This window comes from Delphinapterus leucas, chromosome 1 (assembly GCF_059928025.1).
Source record: "Delphinapterus leucas isolate spDelLeu-1000000601 "Yukka" chromosome 1, BTC_Dleu_Yukka2, whole genome shotgun sequence".
Classification (NCBI taxonomy): domain Eukaryota; kingdom Metazoa; phylum Chordata; class Mammalia; order Artiodactyla; family Monodontidae; genus Delphinapterus; species Delphinapterus leucas.
The window spans coordinates 24,295,549-24,318,372 of NC_143129.1; the positions used below are offsets into that span (position 1 = coordinate 24,295,549).

General features: G+C 39.6%; 1 protein-coding gene across 4 annotated transcripts in view; it reads left to right on the forward strand.

Moving 5' to 3' along the window:
• Positions 1–8: 8 nt before the first annotated feature.
• The window catches only part of IARS2 (isoleucyl-tRNA synthetase 2, mitochondrial), a 68,573-nt gene continuing 45,757 nt past the window's right edge, over positions 9–22,824 (forward strand). The window contains exons 1-2 of one of the 4 annotated variants that reach the window (XM_022579254.3): positions 10–370; positions 1,749–1,871. In XM_022579254.3, coding sequence (XP_022434962.2) covers positions 104–370; positions 1,749–1,871 — 390 coding nt within the window. In that variant the 5' untranslated portion in view covers positions 10–103. Of the gene's footprint in view, positions 371–1,748; positions 1,872–13,109; positions 13,187–19,177; positions 19,233–22,824 lie in introns of those variants that run through there. The other 3 variants (XM_089906967.1, XM_089906962.1, XM_089906954.1) reach the window with 3 other exon arrangements.

Consider the following 22,824-nt stretch of genomic DNA (forward strand, 5'->3'; position numbering starts at 1 on the left):
CTGCTAAGGCTCGCGCAGGTGCTCTGGCCTCCCTCTTCCCCAGAGCCGGGCGGGAAGCTAGGCCCTGGCGCCTCTCCGGAGCCTGGGGTTGGCCTGGCTCGCCATGCGTTGCGGGCTGCGCCCTCGAGGGCCGGGAGCAGCGGCCCTGGCCGTGGCCCGGAATTTGTGGGTGCCGTCCCGCCTTCCTCGTCGGCCTGACTGGCGAGGGGCGACGAGGAGGCTTTTGGTGCGGTCAGTCACCGGGGCCAGTAACCAGCTGCAGAATTCGAGTAATGGCAGCTATCGGGACACGGTGTTGCTGCCGCAGACCAGCTTCCCCATGAAGCTGCTGGGCCGCCAGCAGCCCGACACGGAGCTGGAGGTCCAACAGGTACGGGCCAGCCTGTGGGCGGCGCGGGCCGGGAGGGGGGCCTCGGGAGGGGGGACACGGGCCCTTTCCGGAGCCACGCCTGGGCCACTCACACCCCGGGTGGGGCGGGACCCGGCCGCAGGCTCCAGGCCCTTTTGGGCCGGGGGTATTGGGACCAGGTCAGTGGAAATCATGCGCTTCCCACAGGTTGTATTGGGTGAAAACAGAAGTGCAGAAACCTCTAGGCAAGTACCATAGAGGTGGCCGGTTCCAGAGCGGAATGCTAAGGGGGAACCAGCGATGCTCAGCACGGATGGAATAGAAGTCCCAGTTTTAGCTTAGACAGAACCAGTCGAATTTGGACGCTTTTCCAGTGGCTTTAAAAAAGTAAATTAACATGTACACATATAAATAAAAATTCGATTATGAGAAGTTGAAGCTCACTCTTGTGGTATCAGTAGGTCCCTAGTTGGAATTACGGCTTGTTTGAAAGGTCAGATAGCTGTGGTTACTTCCTCAGAGTCTGCTTCCTAAACTGTGCCTCTGTCTCCTGTATTAGACTGAATTTTCTAAGGGCAGAGATTCACTGTTAGTTTGTGTAATTATAGAGTCTTTAAAATCCCTGATATTTTGGATGTATTGTCTAAGTAAATATGCTTAGATTAAATATTCTTATGACAGCTCTCAGAGTTCTAGACTCACAAACCTGTTTTGGCCATCTAATTTTTTAAAGTGTTTTATCCAGTACCTTCTGTATTTCTGGAACTGTGACAGTTGCAGAGATTTTCTCATATAATCTTCACACCAGCTCGGTGAGTTGGATATTATTAACATTTTTTTCAGATGAGGGAATAGGCCTACAAAGGCAAAATGACTTTGTCAAGGTTACACAGCAAGTGGGGGAAGGAGAGTGGGATTACAATCAGTGTTATTCCAAATTAAGAGAGTAGCAAGTGTTGAGGCCAAAGGATAGCAGGAATAAGATGTGAGTACGTGTGTGTGTGTGTGTGTGTGTGAGAGAGAGAGAGAGAGAGAGAGAGAGAGAGAGAGAGAGAGAGAGAGAGAGAGAGAGATGGGGGATCTTCAGGTCCTTCACCATGGAGTGGAGGGTGGGAAGTGCTGAGAGACTGCCCAAGAACTTAGTGGTACTAAACCTTTGTAGGGTCCTGTATACGTTTATAAAGCACTTATACTTTAAACTGAAGTCTACGGAGAAGCTATTCAAAAGTATTAAAAGATGAATACTCAGATGTGCATTCTAGAAACCTCACCATTTGTGTTATAGAGTTGAATACATTAGAATGGGATAGGAAATAAGCAAGTGTTGGTTGTTATTTATGGTAAGATTCAGGAGTATGTATTTACATGATGTTCAGACATTATTGTTCTTTTTAAACAGAAATGTGGATTTTTGGAACTTTATTCATGGCAAAGAGAAAGAAAAGTGAAGACAGAATTTTGTCTTCACGATGGACCTCCTTATGCAAATGGTGACCCTCATGTTGGACATGCTTTAAATAAGGTAATTATAATTTAGGTTACAAGACTTGAGGGAACACCTTTATTTAAATATACTTTGCAAAAGAGTATATTCTAGTTTTATGACAGTTATGTAAATTTGCATTGGCATACTTAAACTAAAATGTCTTAATAGAAAGTAGCAATAAACAGTTTCAGTACTGTGTGAAAAATAACATCACTCGTATTTGCTTTGAACTTATTTTATATTAGTAAGTATCATTTTATTCAGTAAATCATTGTTGAGCGCCTATTATGTGCCAGGTATTGTTTAGACTTTGGGAACAGCAGTGAACAAAATAAGGATAAGTCCTGGCTTTATGGAGCTTGTGCTCTAAACAGGAAGGCATAATAAGATAAATAAGTAAAATATTTAATATGTTAGATAATATAGCAACTGCTATAGACTGAATATTTGTCTGTGTGTCGTCCTGGCTCCCGCCCCCTGCAAATAATACGTTGAAACCTAATCCCTAATGTGGTAGTATTTGGAGGTGGGGCCTTTGAGAGGTGGTTAGGTCATTCTTGGCTGCTGTGTGAGCAATAGACTGTAGAGGTAGAGGGAGTTTGGAAATAGGGAGACTAAGAAGGGGACTAGTGCATAATTCAGGAGAGAGATGATGGTCATTTTGACCAGGGTTGAAGCCATGAAAGTGGTGTGAGAAATAGTCAGGTTCTGGGTATAGTTTGGAGGTAGAGCTGACAGGATTTGCTGATGGATTAGATGTGTGGCGTGAGAAAATGAGAAGAGTCAAGGATGCCTCCAAGAAGCATCTCGAGCCCTTAGAAAGTCAGAAGAGCTCTTACCTGAGATGGAGAAGACTGGGAAGATCAGTTTGGGGGAAGAAGTCAGGAGTTCAGACCTGGGCATGTTTCCCTTGAGACAAGATGAGACGTGCAGGTGGAGATACTAAATAGGCAGTTGGAGGCGAGAGGTCCATACTGGATATGTAAATTGATAGGTCATCACCCTATACAGTTCAGGGTTGCATTTTGTTTTGTTTTTGAGGGGTGGCTGCTAGGTGCATTTTAAATAGTAAATGAATTGAGTGAGAGATTTAGATTCTCCTCTAACAGAACTCACTTGACTTCCCTGAATGTCACGTAGGCTTTCTCTGCTTTCTACCATGAAGAGTAAGAATGGTTATAGCTTGCTTCATGGTTATGCTGAGGTAATAGTAGTTAAGTGGTCTGCTTTCCAGGAAACAGTTGTTTTTATTACAGGCTATTTATCAGCTGACCTTTCTTTACTGATTCTTATTTCTCACCTACATTAGGTTAAATCATTTTATATTAGTATTCTCCTTGAGTTTTTAAATTCATTTGGCATTCCCTCCCACCCCCTACAGAACCCCAAGAGACTTTTTTGCCAAGTAGAGCAGTAATTACACATGCATGCCTTTTGCAAAGCAATGATTTTGTTGCTTGACATCAGTGTTCCTTTTGAGTCTAGAAGAGTATCTAAATCTTAATTTCTAGCATCCAGTCAGAATTTTTTTTCCCTTTTATTCAGCTTACTCAGGTACTTGGATGAGCCTCGTAAGACTCCTTGAAATGCCCCGCTTTTTTTTTTTTTTGCGGTACGCAGGCCTCTCACTGTCGTGGCCTCTCCCGTTGCGGAGCACAGGCTCCAGACGCACAGGCTCAGCGGCCATGGCTCACAGGCCCAGCCGCTCCACGGCATGTGGGATCTTCCCGGACTGGGGCATGAACCCGTGTCCTCTGCATCGGCAGGCGGACTCTCAACCACTGCGCCACCAGGGAAGCCCAAAATGCCCCCATTTGTAGACAAAATGGCGTGTAATTTTTTCCTTCTGTTCTTGCATTATGGGTATTATCCAATATTTACAATGGATATGTTTGAGCACTTTCATAAATTAAACCTTGTTTTTCTATTTAAAATAAGAGGCATGGGAATTCCCTGGTGGTCCAGTGGTTAGGACTCGGGGCTCTCACTGCCGGGGTCCTGAGTTCAGTCCCTGGTAGGGGATCTAAGATCCTGCAAGCTGCATCGCAAGGCCAGAAATAAATAAATAGAATAGCATAGAATAAAATAAAGAAAATTAAAGAAAAATTAAATTAAAAAATAAAATAAGATAAAATAAAATAAAATAGGCAGGTATGTGATTGATCCATTTAAGGTATTATGATACCCCAGTCTTGGGTGGTATTTTTAAAACTAGGGTAAGTGTGGTATATCTTCCCATAATATCAATTTTATTTGTAGTTTGGGAGAAAAAAGATATTTAATCAGTCATTCAAAACCATTTTATGTTAAGACACATATTAATCTGCTTGGGCTACTATAACAAAATACCTTAGACTGAGTGGCTTAACAAACATACATTTATTTCTTACAGTTCTGGAGGCTGGGAAGTCCAAGATTAAGGTGCCAGCTGATCTTGGCTCTCTTCCTTGCTTACAGAAAGCTACCTTCTCACTGTGTCCTCACATGGGGGTAGGGGGTGGTGGAGGGAAGAGGGGGAGAGGGGAAGAACGCTTTTCTTATAAGGGCACTGTTTCCATCATTAGAGCCCCACTCTTATGACATCATCTAACCCTAATTACCCCCCAAATTTTATTTCCCAACACATTGAGGGTTATGGCTCTAACATATAAAAGGAGGGGTTTTTGGGACACACAGACATTCAGACTGTAACACATGATATGAAATGGAATACAAAATTCCTTTGAATTTGAGAGGAATGGAAGGGATTTTCAAGTTTAAGCTTGCTCTAAGCCCCATTTCTTCTTTCATCCTTCTCCCACAGGCTGCTAGCCCAGCTGAGCGGCTGTTGATATCCAATTGTATGTTACAGGCCTGCCTGTGTTGAAATAGAGAGCTTCAACCAGAATGTAAATCAACTTGGTTACTAAGCACACAGTTTAGTGACTATTTTTGTAGCAAGACTTTCTTGATGAAGGAAGCAGTGAGTTGACTTACATTTTGATGTAAAGCTCTTTCTCTTGAAATAGACTGGCACTTTTGCATAGTACTGGACGAATGTATAATTTCATCGTTCTCAAAAATTTTTTTCCAGAATAACCTGTGGTAACATGCACCAATCTTAAATTATTCAGTTTGATGAGTTATGACAGCTGTATACATCTGTTAATCTCCCAGTGCAAGATATAGAAGATATGTATATATGTGTATATATATACACACATTTATTGAAGTATAATTGATTTACAATATTAATTAGTTTTAGGTGTACAACATAGTGATTCAATATTTTTATACAGTACAAAATGATCACCATAGTAGGTCTGGTTGCTGTCACGATACAATTTATTACAATATTACTATATTCCCTATACTGTACATTACATCCCTGTGACTTATTTATTTTATAAGTGTAAATTGGACTTCTGAATCCCTTTCACCTTTCCTTTCACCTTTTTGAACATCGCCCTACCCCCTTTCCCTCTGGCAACCACCAGTTTGTTCTCTGTATGAGTCTGTTTTTCTTTTTTTTATATTTGTTTGTTTTGTTTTGTTTGATTCCACATATAAGTGAAATCATACGATATTTGTCTTTCTCTGTCTAACTTATTTCACTTATTTCTAGGTCCATTCATGTTGTCCCAAGTGGCAAGATTTTATTGTTTTTTTATGGCTGAGTAATATTCCATTTTATATATATGCCACATACCCTTTATCTATGCATCTATTGATAGACACTTAGGTTGCTTCCATATCTTAGGTTGCTATTGTAAATAATGCTGCTGTGAACATGGAAATGTGTGTATCTTTTCAAATTAGTGTCTTTGTCTTCTTCAGACAAATACCCAGAAGTGGAATTGCTAAATAGTATGGTATTGATAGTTCTGATTTTAAGTTTTGAGGAATTTTCATACTGTCTTCCATAATGGTAGTATCAATTTACATTCCTACCAATAGTAGACAAGGGTTCCCTTTTCTCTGTGTCCTTATTATTTGTTGTCTCTTTGGTAATAGACATTCTTACAGATATGAGGTGATATCTGAGTGTGCTTTTGACTTGCATTTCCTTGATGATTAGTGATATTGAGTATCTTTTCATGTGCCTGTTGGCCATCTGTATATCTTCTTTGGAAAAATGTTCAGGTCCTCTGCCTATTCTTTAGTTGAGTTTTGTGTGTGTGTGTGTGTGTGTGTGTTTTCTTTTCTTTCTTTTTTTGCTGTTGAGTTGTATGAGTTCTTTATAGATTTGGTATATTAACTCCTTATTGGACATATCATTTGAAAATCTTCTCCCATTCTCTAGATTGCCTTTTAGTTTTCTAGATTGTTCCCTTCACTGTGCAAAAAGCTTTTTAGTTTGATGTAGTCCTATTTATTTTTGCTTTTGTTGCCCTTGCCTGAGGAGAAAGATCCAAAAAAACATTGCTAAGACCCATGTCAGAGAGCTTACTGCCTTTGTTTTTGTCTAGGAGTCTTAAATACAAGTCTTTAATCCATTTTGAGTTTATCTCTGTATATGGTATATGAAAGTGGTCTAGTGTCATTCTTTTCCGTGTAGCTATGCAGTTTTCCCAACATCATTTATTGAAGAGACTGTCTTTTTCCCATTGTACATTTTTGCCTCCTTTGTCATAGATTCATTGGCCATATAAATGTGGGGTTTATTTCTGGGCTCTCTATTCTGTTACATTGATCAATGTGTCTGTTTTTTGTTCCAATATCATACTGTTTTGATGACTGTGGCTTTGTAGTGTAGTTTGAAATCAGAGTGCATGATACCTCCAGCTTTGTTCTTCCTTATCAAGATTGTTTTGGCTTTTCAGGGTCTTTTGTGTTTCCATATAAATTTTAGAATTATTTGTTCTAGTTCTGTGAAAAATGTTGTTGGTATCTTGATAGGGATTGCATTGAATCTGTAGATTGTCTTGGGTCATTTTAACAATATTCTTCCAATCAATGAGCAGAATATATCTTTCCATTTGTTTGCATTTGTTTGTGTCATCTTCAGTTTCTTTCATCAGTGCCATAGCTTTTGGAGCACAGGTCTTTTACCTTAGATTTATTCCTAGGTATTTTATTCTTTTTAATGCAGTTGTAAATGAGATTGTTTTCTTAATTTCTATTTCTGATAGTTTGTTGTTTGTGTAAAGAAATGCAAAAGATTTCTGTATATTATTTTTGTATCCTGCAACTGTACTGAACTTGATGAATTCTAATAGTTTTTTGTGACATCTTTAGGATTTTCTATATATAGTATTATGTCATCTGCAAACAGTGACAGTTTTACTTCTTCCTTTCCAATTTAGATTCCTTTTATTTCTTTTTCTTGTCTGATTGCTGTGGCTAGGACTTCTAATACTATGTTGAAATAAAAGTGGTAAGAGTGGACACCCTTGTCTTGTTCCTGATCTCAGAAGAAAAGCTTTTTAGCTTTTCACCACTGAGTATGATGTTAGCTGTGGGTTTGTCAAATATGGCCTTTATTATTTCAGGTTATGTTCTCTCTATACCCAGTTTGTTGAGAGTTTTATCGTAAATGGATTTTGGCACTTTTTCTGCACCTTGTGAAATGATCATATGATTTTTATTCTTTGTTCTGTTAATGTGATGTATCACATTGATTTGCAGAAGCTGAATCATCCTTGCATCCCTGGAATAAATCCTACTTGATCATGGTGTATGATCCTTTTAATGAATTATTGAATTCACTTTGCTAACATTTTGTTGAGGATTTTTGCTTCTGTGTTCATAAGTAATATTGGCCTGTAATTTTCTTTTTTTAGTAGTGTCCTTGTGTGGTTTTGGTATCAGGGTAATGTTGGCCTCATAGAATGAGGAGTTCCTACCCTCATCACTGTTTTGGTTTCTATTGCTTTAATTTTTTTTCCCATTGTAAAATTTCAGGTGGGTTGAATCATAACATATATTCTTTTGTGTCTGGCTTCTTTAACTCATGTAGTATTTTTTGATACTCATAGATGCTATTATAGATGTCAATAATTGATTCCTTTTTAATTGTCTTTAATTGGTTAGTAGCATTCCACTGAGAGAATGTACCAAAATTTATTCACTATTTTTTTCAGTCCTTTATTTTTATGTATACTTTAATGGAAAATTTGGAGAGGGCACGACCTTTGACATCTGTCTGTATTTTAAAAACCAGAAATCTGGTCACTAAACAAGTCAGTATTGCTATTAAAGCAGAATTATAATATGTATTATACAATGTATTAGAACAGTTAATTGTATTGAAAACTTCTGAAACATTTGAGATGTGTTACACATATTGCACATTCCTCAGTATTAAGTTTGTTTGCTTCCACAGAGGTCAAATTATGCTGCTTGATAGCTCACTTTCAAATTATTAGACATATTACATCAGATGGTAAAAAGGGCATTTATTTCTTTTCATGGACAAAACTGAAGTGCTTGGTTTTTTTTTTATTGTTTTTTAAGTACATGCTATTCGAAAGCAATATCATTCAAATTTTGTCTTAATTAAAGTTTATATTTGAAGTAATTGTAGATTCAAGTGCATTTGTAAGAAAAAATAGAGAGGACTCCTTGTACATTTTACCCAGTTTCCCCCAATGGTAACATCCTGCAAAACTACCGTATCACAACCAGGATGTTGACATCGATACAATCAAGATACCAAACATTTCCATCAAGAATCCCTCATGATGCCCTTTTATAGCTATATTCATTTCCCTCTTTTCCCACCACCTCCTTTAGCTGTTCTAACTACTAATCTGTTCTCTACTTCTATATTTTTGTCATTTCAAGAATGCTGTGTAAATGTAATCATACAGTTTTGGGGACTGACTTTTTTCACTCAGCATAATTTCCCTGAGACTCATCCAGGTTACTGAGCATATCAATAATAGTCTGTTTTATTGCTGAGTGGTGTCCCTTGGTGTGATGTACCACAGGTTGTTTCACCATTCACCTGTTAACACCTGGCTTGTTGCCAGTTTTTTATATTATTAGGAATAAAGCTAGTATAAACATTCACGTATAGGTTTTTGTCTGAATGTAAGTTTTCATTTCTGTGGGATAAATGCCCAGGACTGCACTTGCTGGGTCATATGGTAGTTGCATGTTTAGTTTTTTAAGAAAATACCAAACTGGTTTAAGTGGTGGCTTTTAGCATTTTACATTCCTACCAGTAACGTACGAATGATCTTGTTTCTCTGCATGTCAGCAGCATTTGGTGTTGTCACTGTTTTTTATTCTAGCCATTCTGATGGCTGTGTATCCCATTTTGGTTTTAAATTTGCATTTCCTTAATGGCTAATGATGTTAAACACTTCTCCATCTCTTTATTTGCCATCTGTTGAGCCTCTTTGGTGAAATGTCTCTTTATGTCTTTTGGCCATTTTCTAATTAGATTGTTTAATTTTTTACTATTTTATTTTGAGAGTTTTTTATATATTCTAGGTACTAAATCTTTGCCAGGATACGTGGTTTGCAACTATTTCTCCCAGTCTGTAGCTTGTGTTTTCATCCTCTTAACAGGGTATGTTGCAAATTGAAAGTTTTAAATTTTGATGAAGTCTAATTTATCAGTTTTTCCTTTCATGAATCATGCCTTTAGTGTCATGTCTAAGAACTCTTTGCCTAATCTGAGGTCCTGAAGATTTTTTTTTTTCTAAAAGTTTTACACTTTACATTTAAACCCCATGATCTGTCTTGGGTTTATATAAGGTGTGAGGCTTAGATTGAGGTTTATTTTTTTCCCATATGGTTGTTTACTTGCTCCAGCACCATTATTATCTTTTCCCTAATGAATTGCTTTTGTACCAATGTCAAAAATCAGTTGGGCAAACTTGTGTGGGCCTATTTCTGGGATTCTGTTTGGTTTTTTTCTTCTGTATATCTCTCTTTCCACAAATACCACAGTTTTGTCTACTATGGCTGTAGAGTAAGTTTTGAAATTTGGTAGTCTGATTCTTCCCATTTTTTTTTTTTTTTCAAAATTGCTTTAGCTATTTTGGTTTCTTTGCCTTTACATTAAAATTTAGAGGGCTTCCCTGGCGGCGCAGTGGTTGAGAGTCCGCCTGCCGATGCAGGGGCCACGGGTTCGTGCCCTGGTCTGGGAAGATCCCACATGCCGCGGAGCGGCTGGGCTCGTGAGCCATGGCCGCTGAGCCTGTGCATCCATAGCCTGTGCTCCGCAACGGGAGAGGCCACAACAGTGAGAGGCCGGCGTACCACAAAAAAAAAAAAAAAAATTTAGAATAATTTTTTTGACTTTGAATTTTGGGAGTATTAGCAGGTACCAGGTCAATTGTGTGGGTAGGTAGTAAGCAGTATGCAAATTTTTTGTGAGAACTAATTTTTAAAAATTACCCCCAGTTTTATTTATATATATATTATATATATTTATTATATATATATCATATATAATATAATATATATATACACACATATAGTGAAATGATTACCACAGTAAGTTTAGTTAATATCCATTGTGTCACATAGTTCTAAATTTTTATTTTCTTATGGTGAAAACTTTTAAGATCTACCCTCTTAGCAACTTTAAAATATATAATACAGTGTTGTTACTATAGTCAGCATGCTGTACCTTACATCCCCAGAGCTGGTAAGTATTATAATTTGGAGTTTGTACCTTCTGACCATTGTCACCCATATCTCCAACCCCCCCAGCCCCCACCTATGGCAACCACCAATCTGTTCTCTGTTTGATTTAAAAAAAAATCCATGATATATAAGAGGAAAAATGGGTAAATTTGATTTCATCAAACAGAATCTTTCTAGGAGTTTGATTTTTTTTTTATATTCCACATATAAGTTAGATCATAGGGTATCAGCTTTTCTTTGTCTGACTTACTTTATTTAGCATAACACTCTCAAGTTCCATCTATGTTGTTGCAAATAGCAGGATTTTCTTCTTTTTTATGGCTGAATAATATTCCATTGTATATATAGACCACATTTTCCATATTCATTCATCCATCAGTGGGTACTTAGGTTGTTTCCCTGCCTTGGCTGTTGTAAATAATGGGGCAATGAACATGGGGGTGCACATATATTTCCAAGTGTTTTCATTTCCTTCAGATAAATACCCAGAAATGGAATTGATGGATCATATCATAGTTCTATTTTAATTTTTTGAGGAAACTCCATGCTATTTTCCATAGTGGCAGCACCAAATTGCATTCCCATCTGTAGTCATTTTCTTAGCCCAACGCTAAGAAATATACCTCCTTTGTGCTGTTATCTGCAAATATTTTATATTTCTGTATGTTTTACACTGGACAACACATTACATACATATTTTTGAACATTTGCCCTTTACATCAGTTAGGAGAAGAGAGTATTCAGTTGGCCAAAAACTTCGTTCAGGGTTTTTCTGTAACATCTTATGGAATGTTTTTTTCCTGTGGATTTGAATTACCATCTATGGGCACTTGCTTTTAGCCTGAAAAACGTCCTCTCATGTCCTTTCCTATGAGATGGGTCTGCTGGCAACAAATTCATTCCCTCTCTCTCTCTCTCTTTCTCTTTTTTTCTTTCTTTCTTTTTTTTTTAAATAAAAGAGTGGCTTTATCTTGCTTCCATTTTTTCAATTTAGCTCTGCTGGATGTAGGATTCTTGCTTGAGAATGTTTTCTTTGAGCCCTTTCAATACGTGATCCCACTGCTCTCTGCCCTACGTTGTTTCTGCTGTCAACTCAGCTGTTAGTGTTATTGGGGTTCTCTTGTAGTCTTTTTTTCTCTTGCTGCTTTCAAGGTTTTCTCCTTATTTCTCACTTCCAGCATTTTTAATGTATTTTTTCTGGATTCGTCTGTGTTTATTCTACTTGGACTTCATTTGGCTTTCTGGTTGAGTAGGTTAATGTTTTTCAGTAAATTTCAGAAATTGTCAATTATTATTTTTTTGTATATATTTAAAAAACTTTTTAACATCTTTATTGGAGTATAACTGCTTTACAATGGTGTGGTAGTTTGTGCTTTATAACAAAGTGAATCAGCTATACATATATATATATATATATATCTCCCCATATCTCCTCCCTCTTGCGTCTCCCTCCCATCCTCCCTATCACACCCCTCTAGGTGGTCACAAGGCACCGAGCTGATCTCCCTGTGCTATGCGGCTGCTTCCCACTAGCTATCTGTTTTACATTTGGTAGTATATATAAGTCCATGCCACTCTCTCACTTCCTCCCAGCTTACCCTTCCCCCTCCCCATGTCCTCAGGTCCATTCTCTACATCTGCATCTTTATTCCTGTCCTGCCCCTAGGTTCTTAGAACCATTTTTTTTTCTTTAGATTCCATATATATGTGTTAGCGTTCGGTATTTATTTTTCTCTTTCTGACTTACTTGACTCTGTATGACAGACTCTAGGTCCATCCGCCTCACTACAGATAACTCAATTTCGTTTCTTTTTATGGCTGAGTAATATTCCATTGTATATATGTGCCACGTCTTCTTTATCCATTCATCTGTCGATGGACACTTAGGTTGCGGCCATATCCTGGCTATTGTAAATAGAGCTGCAATGAACATTTTGGTACATGACTCTTTTTGAATTATGGTTTGCTCAGGGTATATGCCCAGTAGTGGGATTGCTGGGTCATATGGTAGTTCTATTTTTAGTTTTCTAAGGAACCTCCATACTGTTCTCCATAGTGGCTGTATCAATTTACATTCCCAGCAACAGTGCAAGAGGGTTCCCTTTTCTCCACACCCTCTCCAGCATTTATTGTTGTAGGTTTTTTTGATGATGGCTATTCTGACTGGTGTGAGGTGATACCTCATTGTAGTTTTGATTTGCATTTCTCTAATAATTAGTGATGTTGAGCATCATTTCATGTGTGTGTTGTCAATCTGTATATCTTCTTTGGAGAAATGTCTGGTTAGGTCTTCTGCCCATTTCTGGATTGGGTTGTTTGTTTTTTTGATGCTGATATTGAGCTGCATGAGCTGCTTGCATATTTTAGAGATTAATCCTCTGTCAGTTGCTTCTTTTGCAAATATTTTCTCCCATTCTGAGGGTTGTCTTTTCATCTTTTCTATGGTTTCTTTTGCGGTGCAAAAGCTTTTAAGTTTCATTAGGTCCCATTTGTTTATTTTTGTTTTTATTTCCATTTCTCTAGGAGGTGGGTCAAAAAGGATCTTGCTGGGATTTATGTCACAGAGTGTTATGCCTGTTTTCCTCTAAGAGTTTTATAGTGTCTGGCCTTACATTTAGATCTCTAATACATTTTGAGTTTTTTTTCTCTATGGTGTTAGAGAGTGTTCTAATTTCATTCTTTTACTTGTAGCTGTCTACTTCTCCCAGCACCACTTACTGAAGAGGCTGTCTTTTCTCTATTGTATACTCTTGCCTCCTTTATCAAAGGTAAGGTGATCATATGTGCGTGGGTTTATCTCTGGACTTTCTCTCCTGTTCCATTGATCTATATTTCTATTTTTGTGCCAGTACCATACTGTCTTGATTACTGTAGCTTTGTAGTACAGTCTGAATTCAGGGAGCCTGATTCCTCCAGCTCTGTTTTCCTTTCTTAACATTGTTATGGCTGTTTGGAGTCTTGTGTTTCCATACAAATTATGAAATTTTTTGTTCTAGTTCTGTGAAAAATGCCATTGGTAGTTTGATAGGGATTGCATGGAATGTGTAGATTGCTTTGGGTAGTACAGTCATTTTCACAGTCTTCATTCTTCCAATTCAAGAACATGGTATATCTCTCCCATCTGTTTATATCATCTTTAGTTTCTTTCATCAGTGTCTTATAGTTTTCTGCATACAGGGCTTTTGTCTCCTTAGGTAGGTTTATTCCTAGGTATTTGATTCTTTTTGTTGCAGTGGTAAATGGGAGTGTTTCCTTAATTTCTACTTCAGAATTTTCATCAATAGTGTATAGGAATGCAAGAGATTTCTGTGCATTAATTTTGTATCCTGCTACTTTACCAAGTTCATTGATTAGGTCTAGTAGTTTTCTTGTAGCATCTTCAGGATTCTCTATGTATAGTATCATGTCATCTGGAAACAGTGACAGCTTTACTTCTTTTCCGATTTGAATTCCATTTATTTCTTTTTCTTCTCTAACTGCTGCTGCTAAAACTTCCAAAACTATGTTGAGTACTAGTGGTAAGAGTGGGCAACCTTTTCTTTTTCCTGATCTTAGAGGAAATGGTTTCATTTTTTCACCACTGAGGACGATGTTGGCTGTGGGTTTGTCATATATGGCCTTTATTATGTTGAGGTAAGTTCCCTGTATGCCTACTTTCCGGAGGTTTTTTATAATAAATGGGTGTTGAAGTTTGTCGAAAGCTTTTTCTGCATCTATTGAGAGGATCATATGGTTTTTCCCCTTCAATTTGTTAATATGGCTTATCACATTGATTGATTTGTGTATATTGAAGAATCCTTGCATTCCTGGGAGAAACCCCACTTGATCATGGTGTATGATCCTTTTAATGTGTTTTTGGATTCTGTTTGCTAGTATTTTGTTGAGGAATTTTGCATCTACGTTCATCAGTGATATTGGCCTGTAGTTTTCTTTTTTTGTGACATCTTTGGTTTTGGTATCAGGGTGACGGTGGCCTCGTAGAATGAGTTTGGGAGTGTTCCTCCCTCTGCTATAATTTGGAAGAGTTTGAGAAGGATAGGTATTAGCTCTTCTCTAAGTGTTTGATAGAATTTACCTGTGAAGCCACCTGGTCCTGGGATTTTGTTTGTTGGAAGATTTTTCATCACAGTTTCAATTTCAGTGCTTGTGATTGATCTGTTTATATTTTCTATTTTTCCTGGTTTAGTCTTGGAAGGTTGTCGTTTTGTAAGAATTTGTCCATTTCTTCCAGGTTGTCCATTTTATTGGCATATAGTTGCTAGAAGTAATCTCTCATGATCCTTTGGATTTCTGCAGTGTCAGTTGTTACTGCTCTTTTTTCATTTATAATTCTGTTGATTTGAGCCTTCTCTCTTTTTTTCTTGGTGAGTCTGGCTAATGGTTTATCAACTATGTTTATATTCTCAAAGAATCAGCTTTTAGTTTTTTTTTATATTTGCTATTGTTTCCTTCATTTCTTTTATAATTTATTTCTGATCTGAACTTTATGGTTTCTTTCCTTCTGCTAACTTTGGGGGGTTTTTTGTTCTTCTTTCTCTGCTTGCTTTAGGTGTAAGGTTAGGTGGTTTATTTGAGATTTTTCTTGTTTCCTGAGGTAGGATTGTATTGCTATAAACTTCCCTCTTAGAACTGCTTTTGCTGCATCCCATAGGTTTTGGGTCATCATGTTTTCACTGTCATTTGTTTCTGGGTATATTTTGATTTTCTGTTTGATTTCTTCAGTGTTCTCCTGGTTATTTAGTAGTGTATTGTTTAACCTCCGTGTGTTTGTTATTTTTTTACAGACTTTTTCCTGTAATTGATATCTAGTCTCATAGCGTTGTGGCTGGAAAAGATACTTGATATGATTTCAATTTTCTTAAATTTACCAAGACTTGATTTGTGACCGAAAATATGATTTATCCTGGAGAATGTTCCATGAGCACTTGAGAAGAAAGTGTATTCTGTTGTTTTTGGATTCAATGTCTTTTAAATACCAATTAAGTCCATCTTGTTTAATGTATCATTTAAAGCTTGTGTTTATTTATTTTCATTAAGGTTGGTCTGTCCATTGGTGAAAGTGGGGTGTTAAAGTTCCCTACTATTGTTGTGTTACTGTCAATTTCCCCTTTTGCGGCTGTTAGCATTTGCCTTATGTACTGAGGTGCTCCTGTGTTAAGTGAATAAATATTTACAATTGTTATATCTTCTTGTTGGATTGATCCCTTGATCATTACGTATTGTCCTTCTTTGTCTCTTGTAATAGTCTTTATTTTAAAGTTTGTTTTGTCTGAGTTGAGAATTGCTACTCCACCTTTCTTTTGATTTCCATTTGCATAGAATATCTTTTTCCATCCCCTCACTTTCAGTCTGTATGTGTCCCTAGGTTTGAAGTGGCTCTCTTGTAGACAGCAATTATATAGCTCTTGTTTTTGTATCCATTCAGCCAGAGTATGTCTTTGGTTGGAGCATTTAATCCACTTACCTCTAAGGTAGTTAACGATATGTATTTTCCTATTACCATTTTCTTAATTGTTTTGGGTTTGTTATTGTAGGTCTTTTCCTTCTCTTGTGTTTCCTGCCTAGAGAAATTCCTTTAGCATTTGTTGTAAAGCTAGGTGGTGCTGAATTCTCTTAGCTTTTGCTTGTCTGTAAAGCTTTTAATTTCTCCATAGAATCTGAATGAGGTCCTTGCTGGGTAGAGTAATCTTGCTTGTAGGTTTTTCCCTTTCATCACTTTAAATATGTCCTGCCACTCCCTTCTGGCTTGTAGAGTTTCTGCTGAAATATCAGCTGTTAACCTTATGGGGATTCCCTTGTATATTATTTGTTGCTTTTCCCTTGCTGCTTTTAATATTTTTTCTTTGTATTTAATTTTTGATAGTTTGAGTAATATGTGTCCTGGCATGTTTCTCCTTGGATTTATCCTGTATGGGACTCTCTGCACTTCCTGGACTTGATTGACTATTTCCTTTCCCGTGTTAGGGAAGTTTTCAACTATAATCTCTTCAAATATTTTCTCAGTCCCTTTCTTTCTCTCTTCTTCTTCTGGGACCCCTATAATTTGAATGCTGTTGCGTTTAATGTTGTCCCAGAGGTCTCTGAGACTGTCCTCAGCTCTTTTCATTCTTTTTTCTTTATTCTGCTCTGTGGTCGTTATTTCCACTATTTTATCTTCCAGGTCACTTATCCTTTCTTCTGCCTGAGTTATTCTGCTATTGATTCGTTCTAGAGAATTTATAATTTCATTTATTGTTTTTCATCAATGTTTGTTTGCTCTTTAGTTCGTCTAGGTCCTTGTTAAACGTTTCTTGTATTTTCTCCATTCTATTTCCGGGATTTTGGATCATCTTTACTATCATTACTCTGAATTCTTTTTCAGGTAGGCTGCCTATTTCCTCTTCATTTGTTTGGTCTGGTGGGTTTTTATCTTGCTCCTTCATCTGCTGTGTAGTTCTGTCTTCTCATTTTACTTAACTTACTGTGTTTGGGGTCTCCTTTTTGCAGGCTGCAGATTCATAATTCCTGTTATTTTTGGTGTCTGCCCCCAGTGGGTAGGGTTGGGTCAGTGGGTTGTGTAGGCTTCCTGGTGGAGGGGACTAGTGCTTGTGTTCTGGTGGATGAGGCTGGATCTTGTCTTTCTGGTCGGCAGGACCGTTTCTGGTGGTGTGTTTTTGGGTGTCTGTCACCTTATTATGATTTTAGTCAGCCTCTCTGCTAATGGGTGGGGTTGTGTTTTTGTCTTGCTAGTTGCTTGGCATAGGGTGTCCAGCACTGTAGCTTGCTGGTCGTTGAGTGGAGCTGGGTCTTAGCGTTGAGATGGAGGTCTCTGGGAGAGCTTTCACTGCTTGATATTACGTGGGGCTTGGAGATCTCTGGTGGACCAATGTCCTGAACTCAGCTCTCCCACCTCAGATGCTCAGGCCTGACACCTGGCCGGAGCACCAAGACCTTGTCAGCCACACAGCTCAGAAGAAAAGGGAGTAAAGAAAGAAAGAGAGAGGGAGAGATAGACAGACAGACAGAGGGAGGGAGGGGGAAGAGGGGAAGGAGGGAGAGAGAAAGAAAGAAAAGAAAAAGTTATTAAAATAAAAAGTAAAAAAAATATATTATTAAAAATAAAAATAGGGCTTCCCTGGTGGCGCAGTGGTTGAGAGTCCGCCTGCCGATGCAGGGGAAGCGGGTTCGTCCGGGAGGATCCCACATGCCGCAGAGAGGCTGGGCGCGTGAGCCATGGTCACTGAGCCTGCGCGTCCAGAACCTGTGCTCCGCAACGGGAGAGGCCACAGCAATGAGAGCCCGCGTACCGCAAAAAAAAAAATAATAAAATAAAATAAAAATATATAGGAAAGTAATAATAATAATAAAAAAACAGAAAGTAAGAAAGAAGAGAGCAACCAAACCAAAAAAACCAATCCATGAATGATAAGAAGTGCTGAAAACTATACTAAAAAAAAACCAAAAAAAGATGGACAGGTAGAACCCTGGGACAGATGGTAAAAGCAGAGCTATACAGCAAATCACACAAAGAAGCATACACATACACACTCAGAAAAAGAGAAAAGGGAAAAAAAAATGTGTGTGTGTGTGTGTGTGTGTGTGTGTGTGTAAAAAGGAAGAGAGCAGCCAAATTAGTAAACAAACCTACCAATGTTAATAATCTCTAAATACTAAACTAAGATAAACATAAAACCAGAAACAAATTAAATGCAGAAAGCAAACCCCAGGTTTACAGTTGCTCCCAAAGTCCACCGCCTCAATTTTGGGATGATTCGTTGTCTATTCAGGTATTCCAGAGATGCAAGGTAGGTATATCAAGTTGACTGTGGAGCTTTAATCCGCTGCTCCTGAGGCTGCTGGGAGAGATTTCCCTTTCTTCGTTTGCACAGCTCCTGAGGTTCAGCTTTGGACTGGCCCCGCCTCTGCGTGTAGGTCTCCTGAGGGCGTCTGTTCTTCGCTTATACAGGACAGGGTTAAAGGAGCCGCTGATTCGGGGGCTCTGGCTCACTCAGGTCGGGGGGAGGGAGGGGTACGGAATTCCGGGCGAGCCTGCGCAGCAGAGGCCGACGTGACGTTGCACCAGCCTGAGGCGCGCTGTGCGTTCTCCCGGGGAAGTTGTCCCAGGAGCACGGGGACAGTGGCGGGCTGCACAGGCTCCCGGGAGGGGCGGTGTGGATAGTGACCTGTGCTTGCAGACAGTCTTCTTGGTGGCGGCGGCAGCAGCCTTAGAGTCTCATGCCCGCCTCTGGGGTCCGCGCTGATAGCCGCGGCTTGTGCCCGTCTCTGGAGCTCCTTTAAGCAGGGCTCTTAATCCCCTCTCCTAGCGCACCAGGAAGCAAAGAGGCAAGAAAAAGTCTCTTTGGCAGCTCCAGACTTTTCTCGGACTCCCTCCCGGCTAGCCGTGGTGCACTAACCCCCTGCAGGCTGTGTTCACGCCGCCAACCCCAGTCCTCTCCCTGCACTCCGACCGAAGTCCGAGCCTCAGCTCCCAGCCCCCGCCCACCCCGGCGGGTGAGCAGACAAGCCTTTCGGGCTGGTGAGTGCTGGTCGGCACCGATCCGATCCTCTGTGCGGGAATCTCTCCGCTTTGTCCTCCGCGCCCCTGTTGCTGCGCTCTCCTCCGCGGCTCCGAAGCTTCCCCCCTCCCCGCCAAGTCTCCGCCAGTGAAGGGGCTTCCTAGTGTGTGGAAACTTTCGTCCGTCTCAGCTCCCTCCCGGAGGTGCAGGTCCCGTCCCTGTTCTTTTGTCTCTGTTTATTCTTTTTTCTTTTTCCCTACCCAGGTACGAGGGGAGTTTCTTGCCTTTTGGGAAGTCTGAGGTCTTCTGCCAGCGTTCAGTAGGTGTTCTGTAGGAGTTGTTCCACATGTAGATGTATTTGTGATGTATTTGTGGGGAAGAAGGTGATCTCCACATCTTACTCCTCCGCCATCTTGAAGGTCCCCTTTTTTTTTGTATATTTTTAAGCTCCTTTCCTTTCTTCTGAAACTCCCGTTCCTTCCATTATGTTCGTATACTGAATATGCATGTTCCACATTTCTGTGAGGCTCTGATCATTTTTTTCTGTTCTTTTTTCTGTTTTTTTGTTTTATGTAATCTCTGTTGCTCTGTATTCACATTCACTAGTTATTTCTTTTGCCAGTTCATATATACTGTTAAGCCCCTCTAGGGAATTCTTTGTTTCAGCTATTATTTTCAACTCCGGAATTCCCCTTTTGGTCTTTTTAACAAAAATAGCAATTTCTGTCTCTTTATTGATATTTTCTATTGACATGACATTATTATCATTATCATTCCTCCCTTTATCTCTTTAATCCTGGTTTCCTTTTAAGTTCTTTACGCATTGTTTTTTTTTTTGACCATGCCAAGTGGCTTGTGAGATCTTAGTTCCCCAACCAGGGATCGAAGCCAGGCCCACAGCAGTGAAAGTGCCGAGTCCTAACCACTGAACTGCCAGGGAATTCCCCTTTATACATGTTTATAATGGCAGTCTTGAATTCTTTTTCTGTTAACCTGACATTTGGTTGCCCTCATAGGTAGTTGATGTTGCCTGCTTTTTTTTTCAGTTTATATGCCATACTTTTGTGTTTCTTTGTATGCCTTGTAATTTTTTTTGTTCTTGGAAATTAGGCATTCTAGTAATATAATAAGTCTGTATATTGGTCTTTCTGCCACTGCCTGCTTCCTGCCCTGGCTTTTCATTGTAATTTGCTTGTTTATATGTTTGGTGACTGGCAGGGTTATTTTCATGAGGTCTGGTCCAACCCCGTCCCGTGTGTCTCTAGTGTTAAGCCTCTGATGTTGTTTCCCAGGGTGGAGCAGCTTTGGGTATGCTCAGTCACCCTCAGAGGATAGTGGTTTGGGCAGAGGTCCCATCCTCTTTCCCTGCCAACACCCATCTGTTTTGTTCTGAAATTTTCCAGCTCTTGGGTCTGTTGTTTTCAACAGTGCCCTTGGGCATAAACTGTTCTGTAGACTAATTCAATCAAATTTGGGGTCCTTTGAAGTATTGGTTCCTGAGGTCAGTCTTTGATTCTTGTTCTGATCTCAGGCGGACTCCTCCCAGCCGTCTTCTCTCCTGCAAATGAGCTGGCCTAGAGTTTAGCTCTGTCATCTTGAATCTATGAACCTTTTCCCAATTACATTTCACCACAGCCTCTACTCTTGTTCAGAGCCCTCTTAGGCCTGAACCTCTCCTTGCTCTGTTGCTGGGAGGAGAGTAAGAGCTATTTGTTTTACTGCCCGCTTCTCCTTCCCCCGGCCAGAACCTGCCAGGCAGGGCTCTGGAACTGGGAGTGGGGGAAACTACACTTCTGTATGAGAGACACCCCGACTTTTGGAGCTGAGCACCCATGGGGAGGGCCAGTAGCCTGAGATCTTCTTGAACTGCCTTTCCGGGTGTGGAACCACCATTTCATGAGCCCAAACAAGGGTGATTAGAGCTCCAGTATTCCCAGCAGACTCTTACACACGGTAAAGTTTCTGTTCCATGAGTGGGGTCTTAGAAGTAGAGAATCTCGACCTTGTAGCCTCAGCAACAGGTCGGTGGAAAGGATCATAAATGCCGACCCCCTGCTCTTCCCAGGATCCCTGTGTCCTTGGCTGCACGGTCTGGAGTGGAGTCGGCCTCACAGAGCTGGCAGGCTGGAGGGAGGGAGTGGTCTTGGTTCTCATTTTTCTTGCCAAACTTTCATGGCATTTTTCTTGTTTAGATATTTCTTCCTTTGCTATATGCCCTTAGGACCATTTCCAGAAGCTTTATTTACTTTTAAATATAAATTTATTTATTTACTTACTTATGGCAGGGTTGGGTCTTGGTTGCAGCGAGTGGGGGCTACTCTTTGTTGGGGTGCACGGGCTTCTCGTTGCTGTGGCTTTTCTTGTTGCAGAGCACAGGCTGCAGGTGCGTGGGCTTCAGTAGTTGTGGCTCATGGGCTGTACAGTGCAGGCTCAGTAGTTGTGGCTCACGGACTTAGTTGCTCCGTGACATGTGGGATCTTCCCGGACCAGGGCTTGAACCTGTGTCCCCTGCATTGGCAGGGGGATTCTTAACCACTGCGCCACCAGGGAAGTCCCTCCAGAAGCTTTAAATGATTAGGGTTTTAAATTATTTTCACCAGTTTTCCTGGCAATCCCATCCATGTAGTTTTTTTACACTGTCATGCCTGAAGTCAAATTCTGTTGCATTGATTTTTCTTTTATTTTTCTGTTCTTAATTTCATCGATTTCTGTTTTTTTTTATTGTTTCCTTGCTTCTGCCTGCATTGGGCTCATTTGTTTTTCTTTTTCTAGTTTTTGAGATAAGACTTTATATTATTGATCAGACTTTTATTCTTTTCTAATGTATGTATTTTATTGCTATAAATTTGTGTCATCACTCCTGTAGCTTGTGTCCCACAAATTTTGTCATGTTGAACTTCCATTTTTATTCATCTCATCGTATTTTTTTTTTTTTTTTTTTTTGCGGTACCCAGGCCTCTCACTGTTGTGGCCTCTCCTGTTGCGGAGCACAGGCTCCGGACGCCCAGGCTTAGCAGCCATGGCTCACGGGCCTAGCCGCTCCACGTCGTGTGGGATCTTCCCAGACTGGGGCATGAACCCATGTCCTCTGCATCGGCAGGCAGACTCTCAACCACTGCACCACCAGGGAAGCCCCATCTCATTGTATTTTTAAAATTTCCTTTGAGAGTTCTTTGATCCATGGATTATTTAGAAGCATGTTGTCCCTTTATATCTTTTTTCCTTCCCTTGCTTTTAGCTTGGTTTACATATTTCCTCTGCATGTATTTTGGTCCATATAAGACAGTGTTTGACAGTCATCTTTTCAACTGTGAAACATAATTTAGATGACTTGAGGAAATGGAACGTTTATTATATTTACCCATATTTTTGTTTACCATACTTTTTCTTCCTTCTTGATGTTTCAGCATCTCTGCTTTATTGTTTTTTTTCTGTTTAGACAGTTTTCTTTAGCCATTCCTTAGGGTAGGTCTGCTGGTCACATATCCTTCTAGTTTTCCTTCATCTGATAGTGTCTTGATTTCTTTCCATTCTTGAGGTATACTTTCAGTGTATATAGCATTCTGGATTGATAGTTTTTTCTTAGCACTTGAAAAACATTGTTCCACTTCTTTCTGGCCTCCATGTTTTTTAATGAAAACTTTGCAATCTTTTAAATTATTTTTTCCCTAATAAACAACATGTCATTTTTCTCCAGCTGCTTTCAAGACATTTTTATTTTCAAAATTTTAATGATTATGTGTCTTGACATGGATTTCTTTGGATTTTTCCTCTGGATTTTGTTAAGCTTCTTGAATTTATAGGTTTATGTCTCATGGCAGTTTGGGGAGATTTCAGCCATTATTTTTTTGTGTACCTTTTTCAGCTCTGAAAAAGTCTCCTTTCAGGGCAGCAGTGGCACCAAAGTTAAA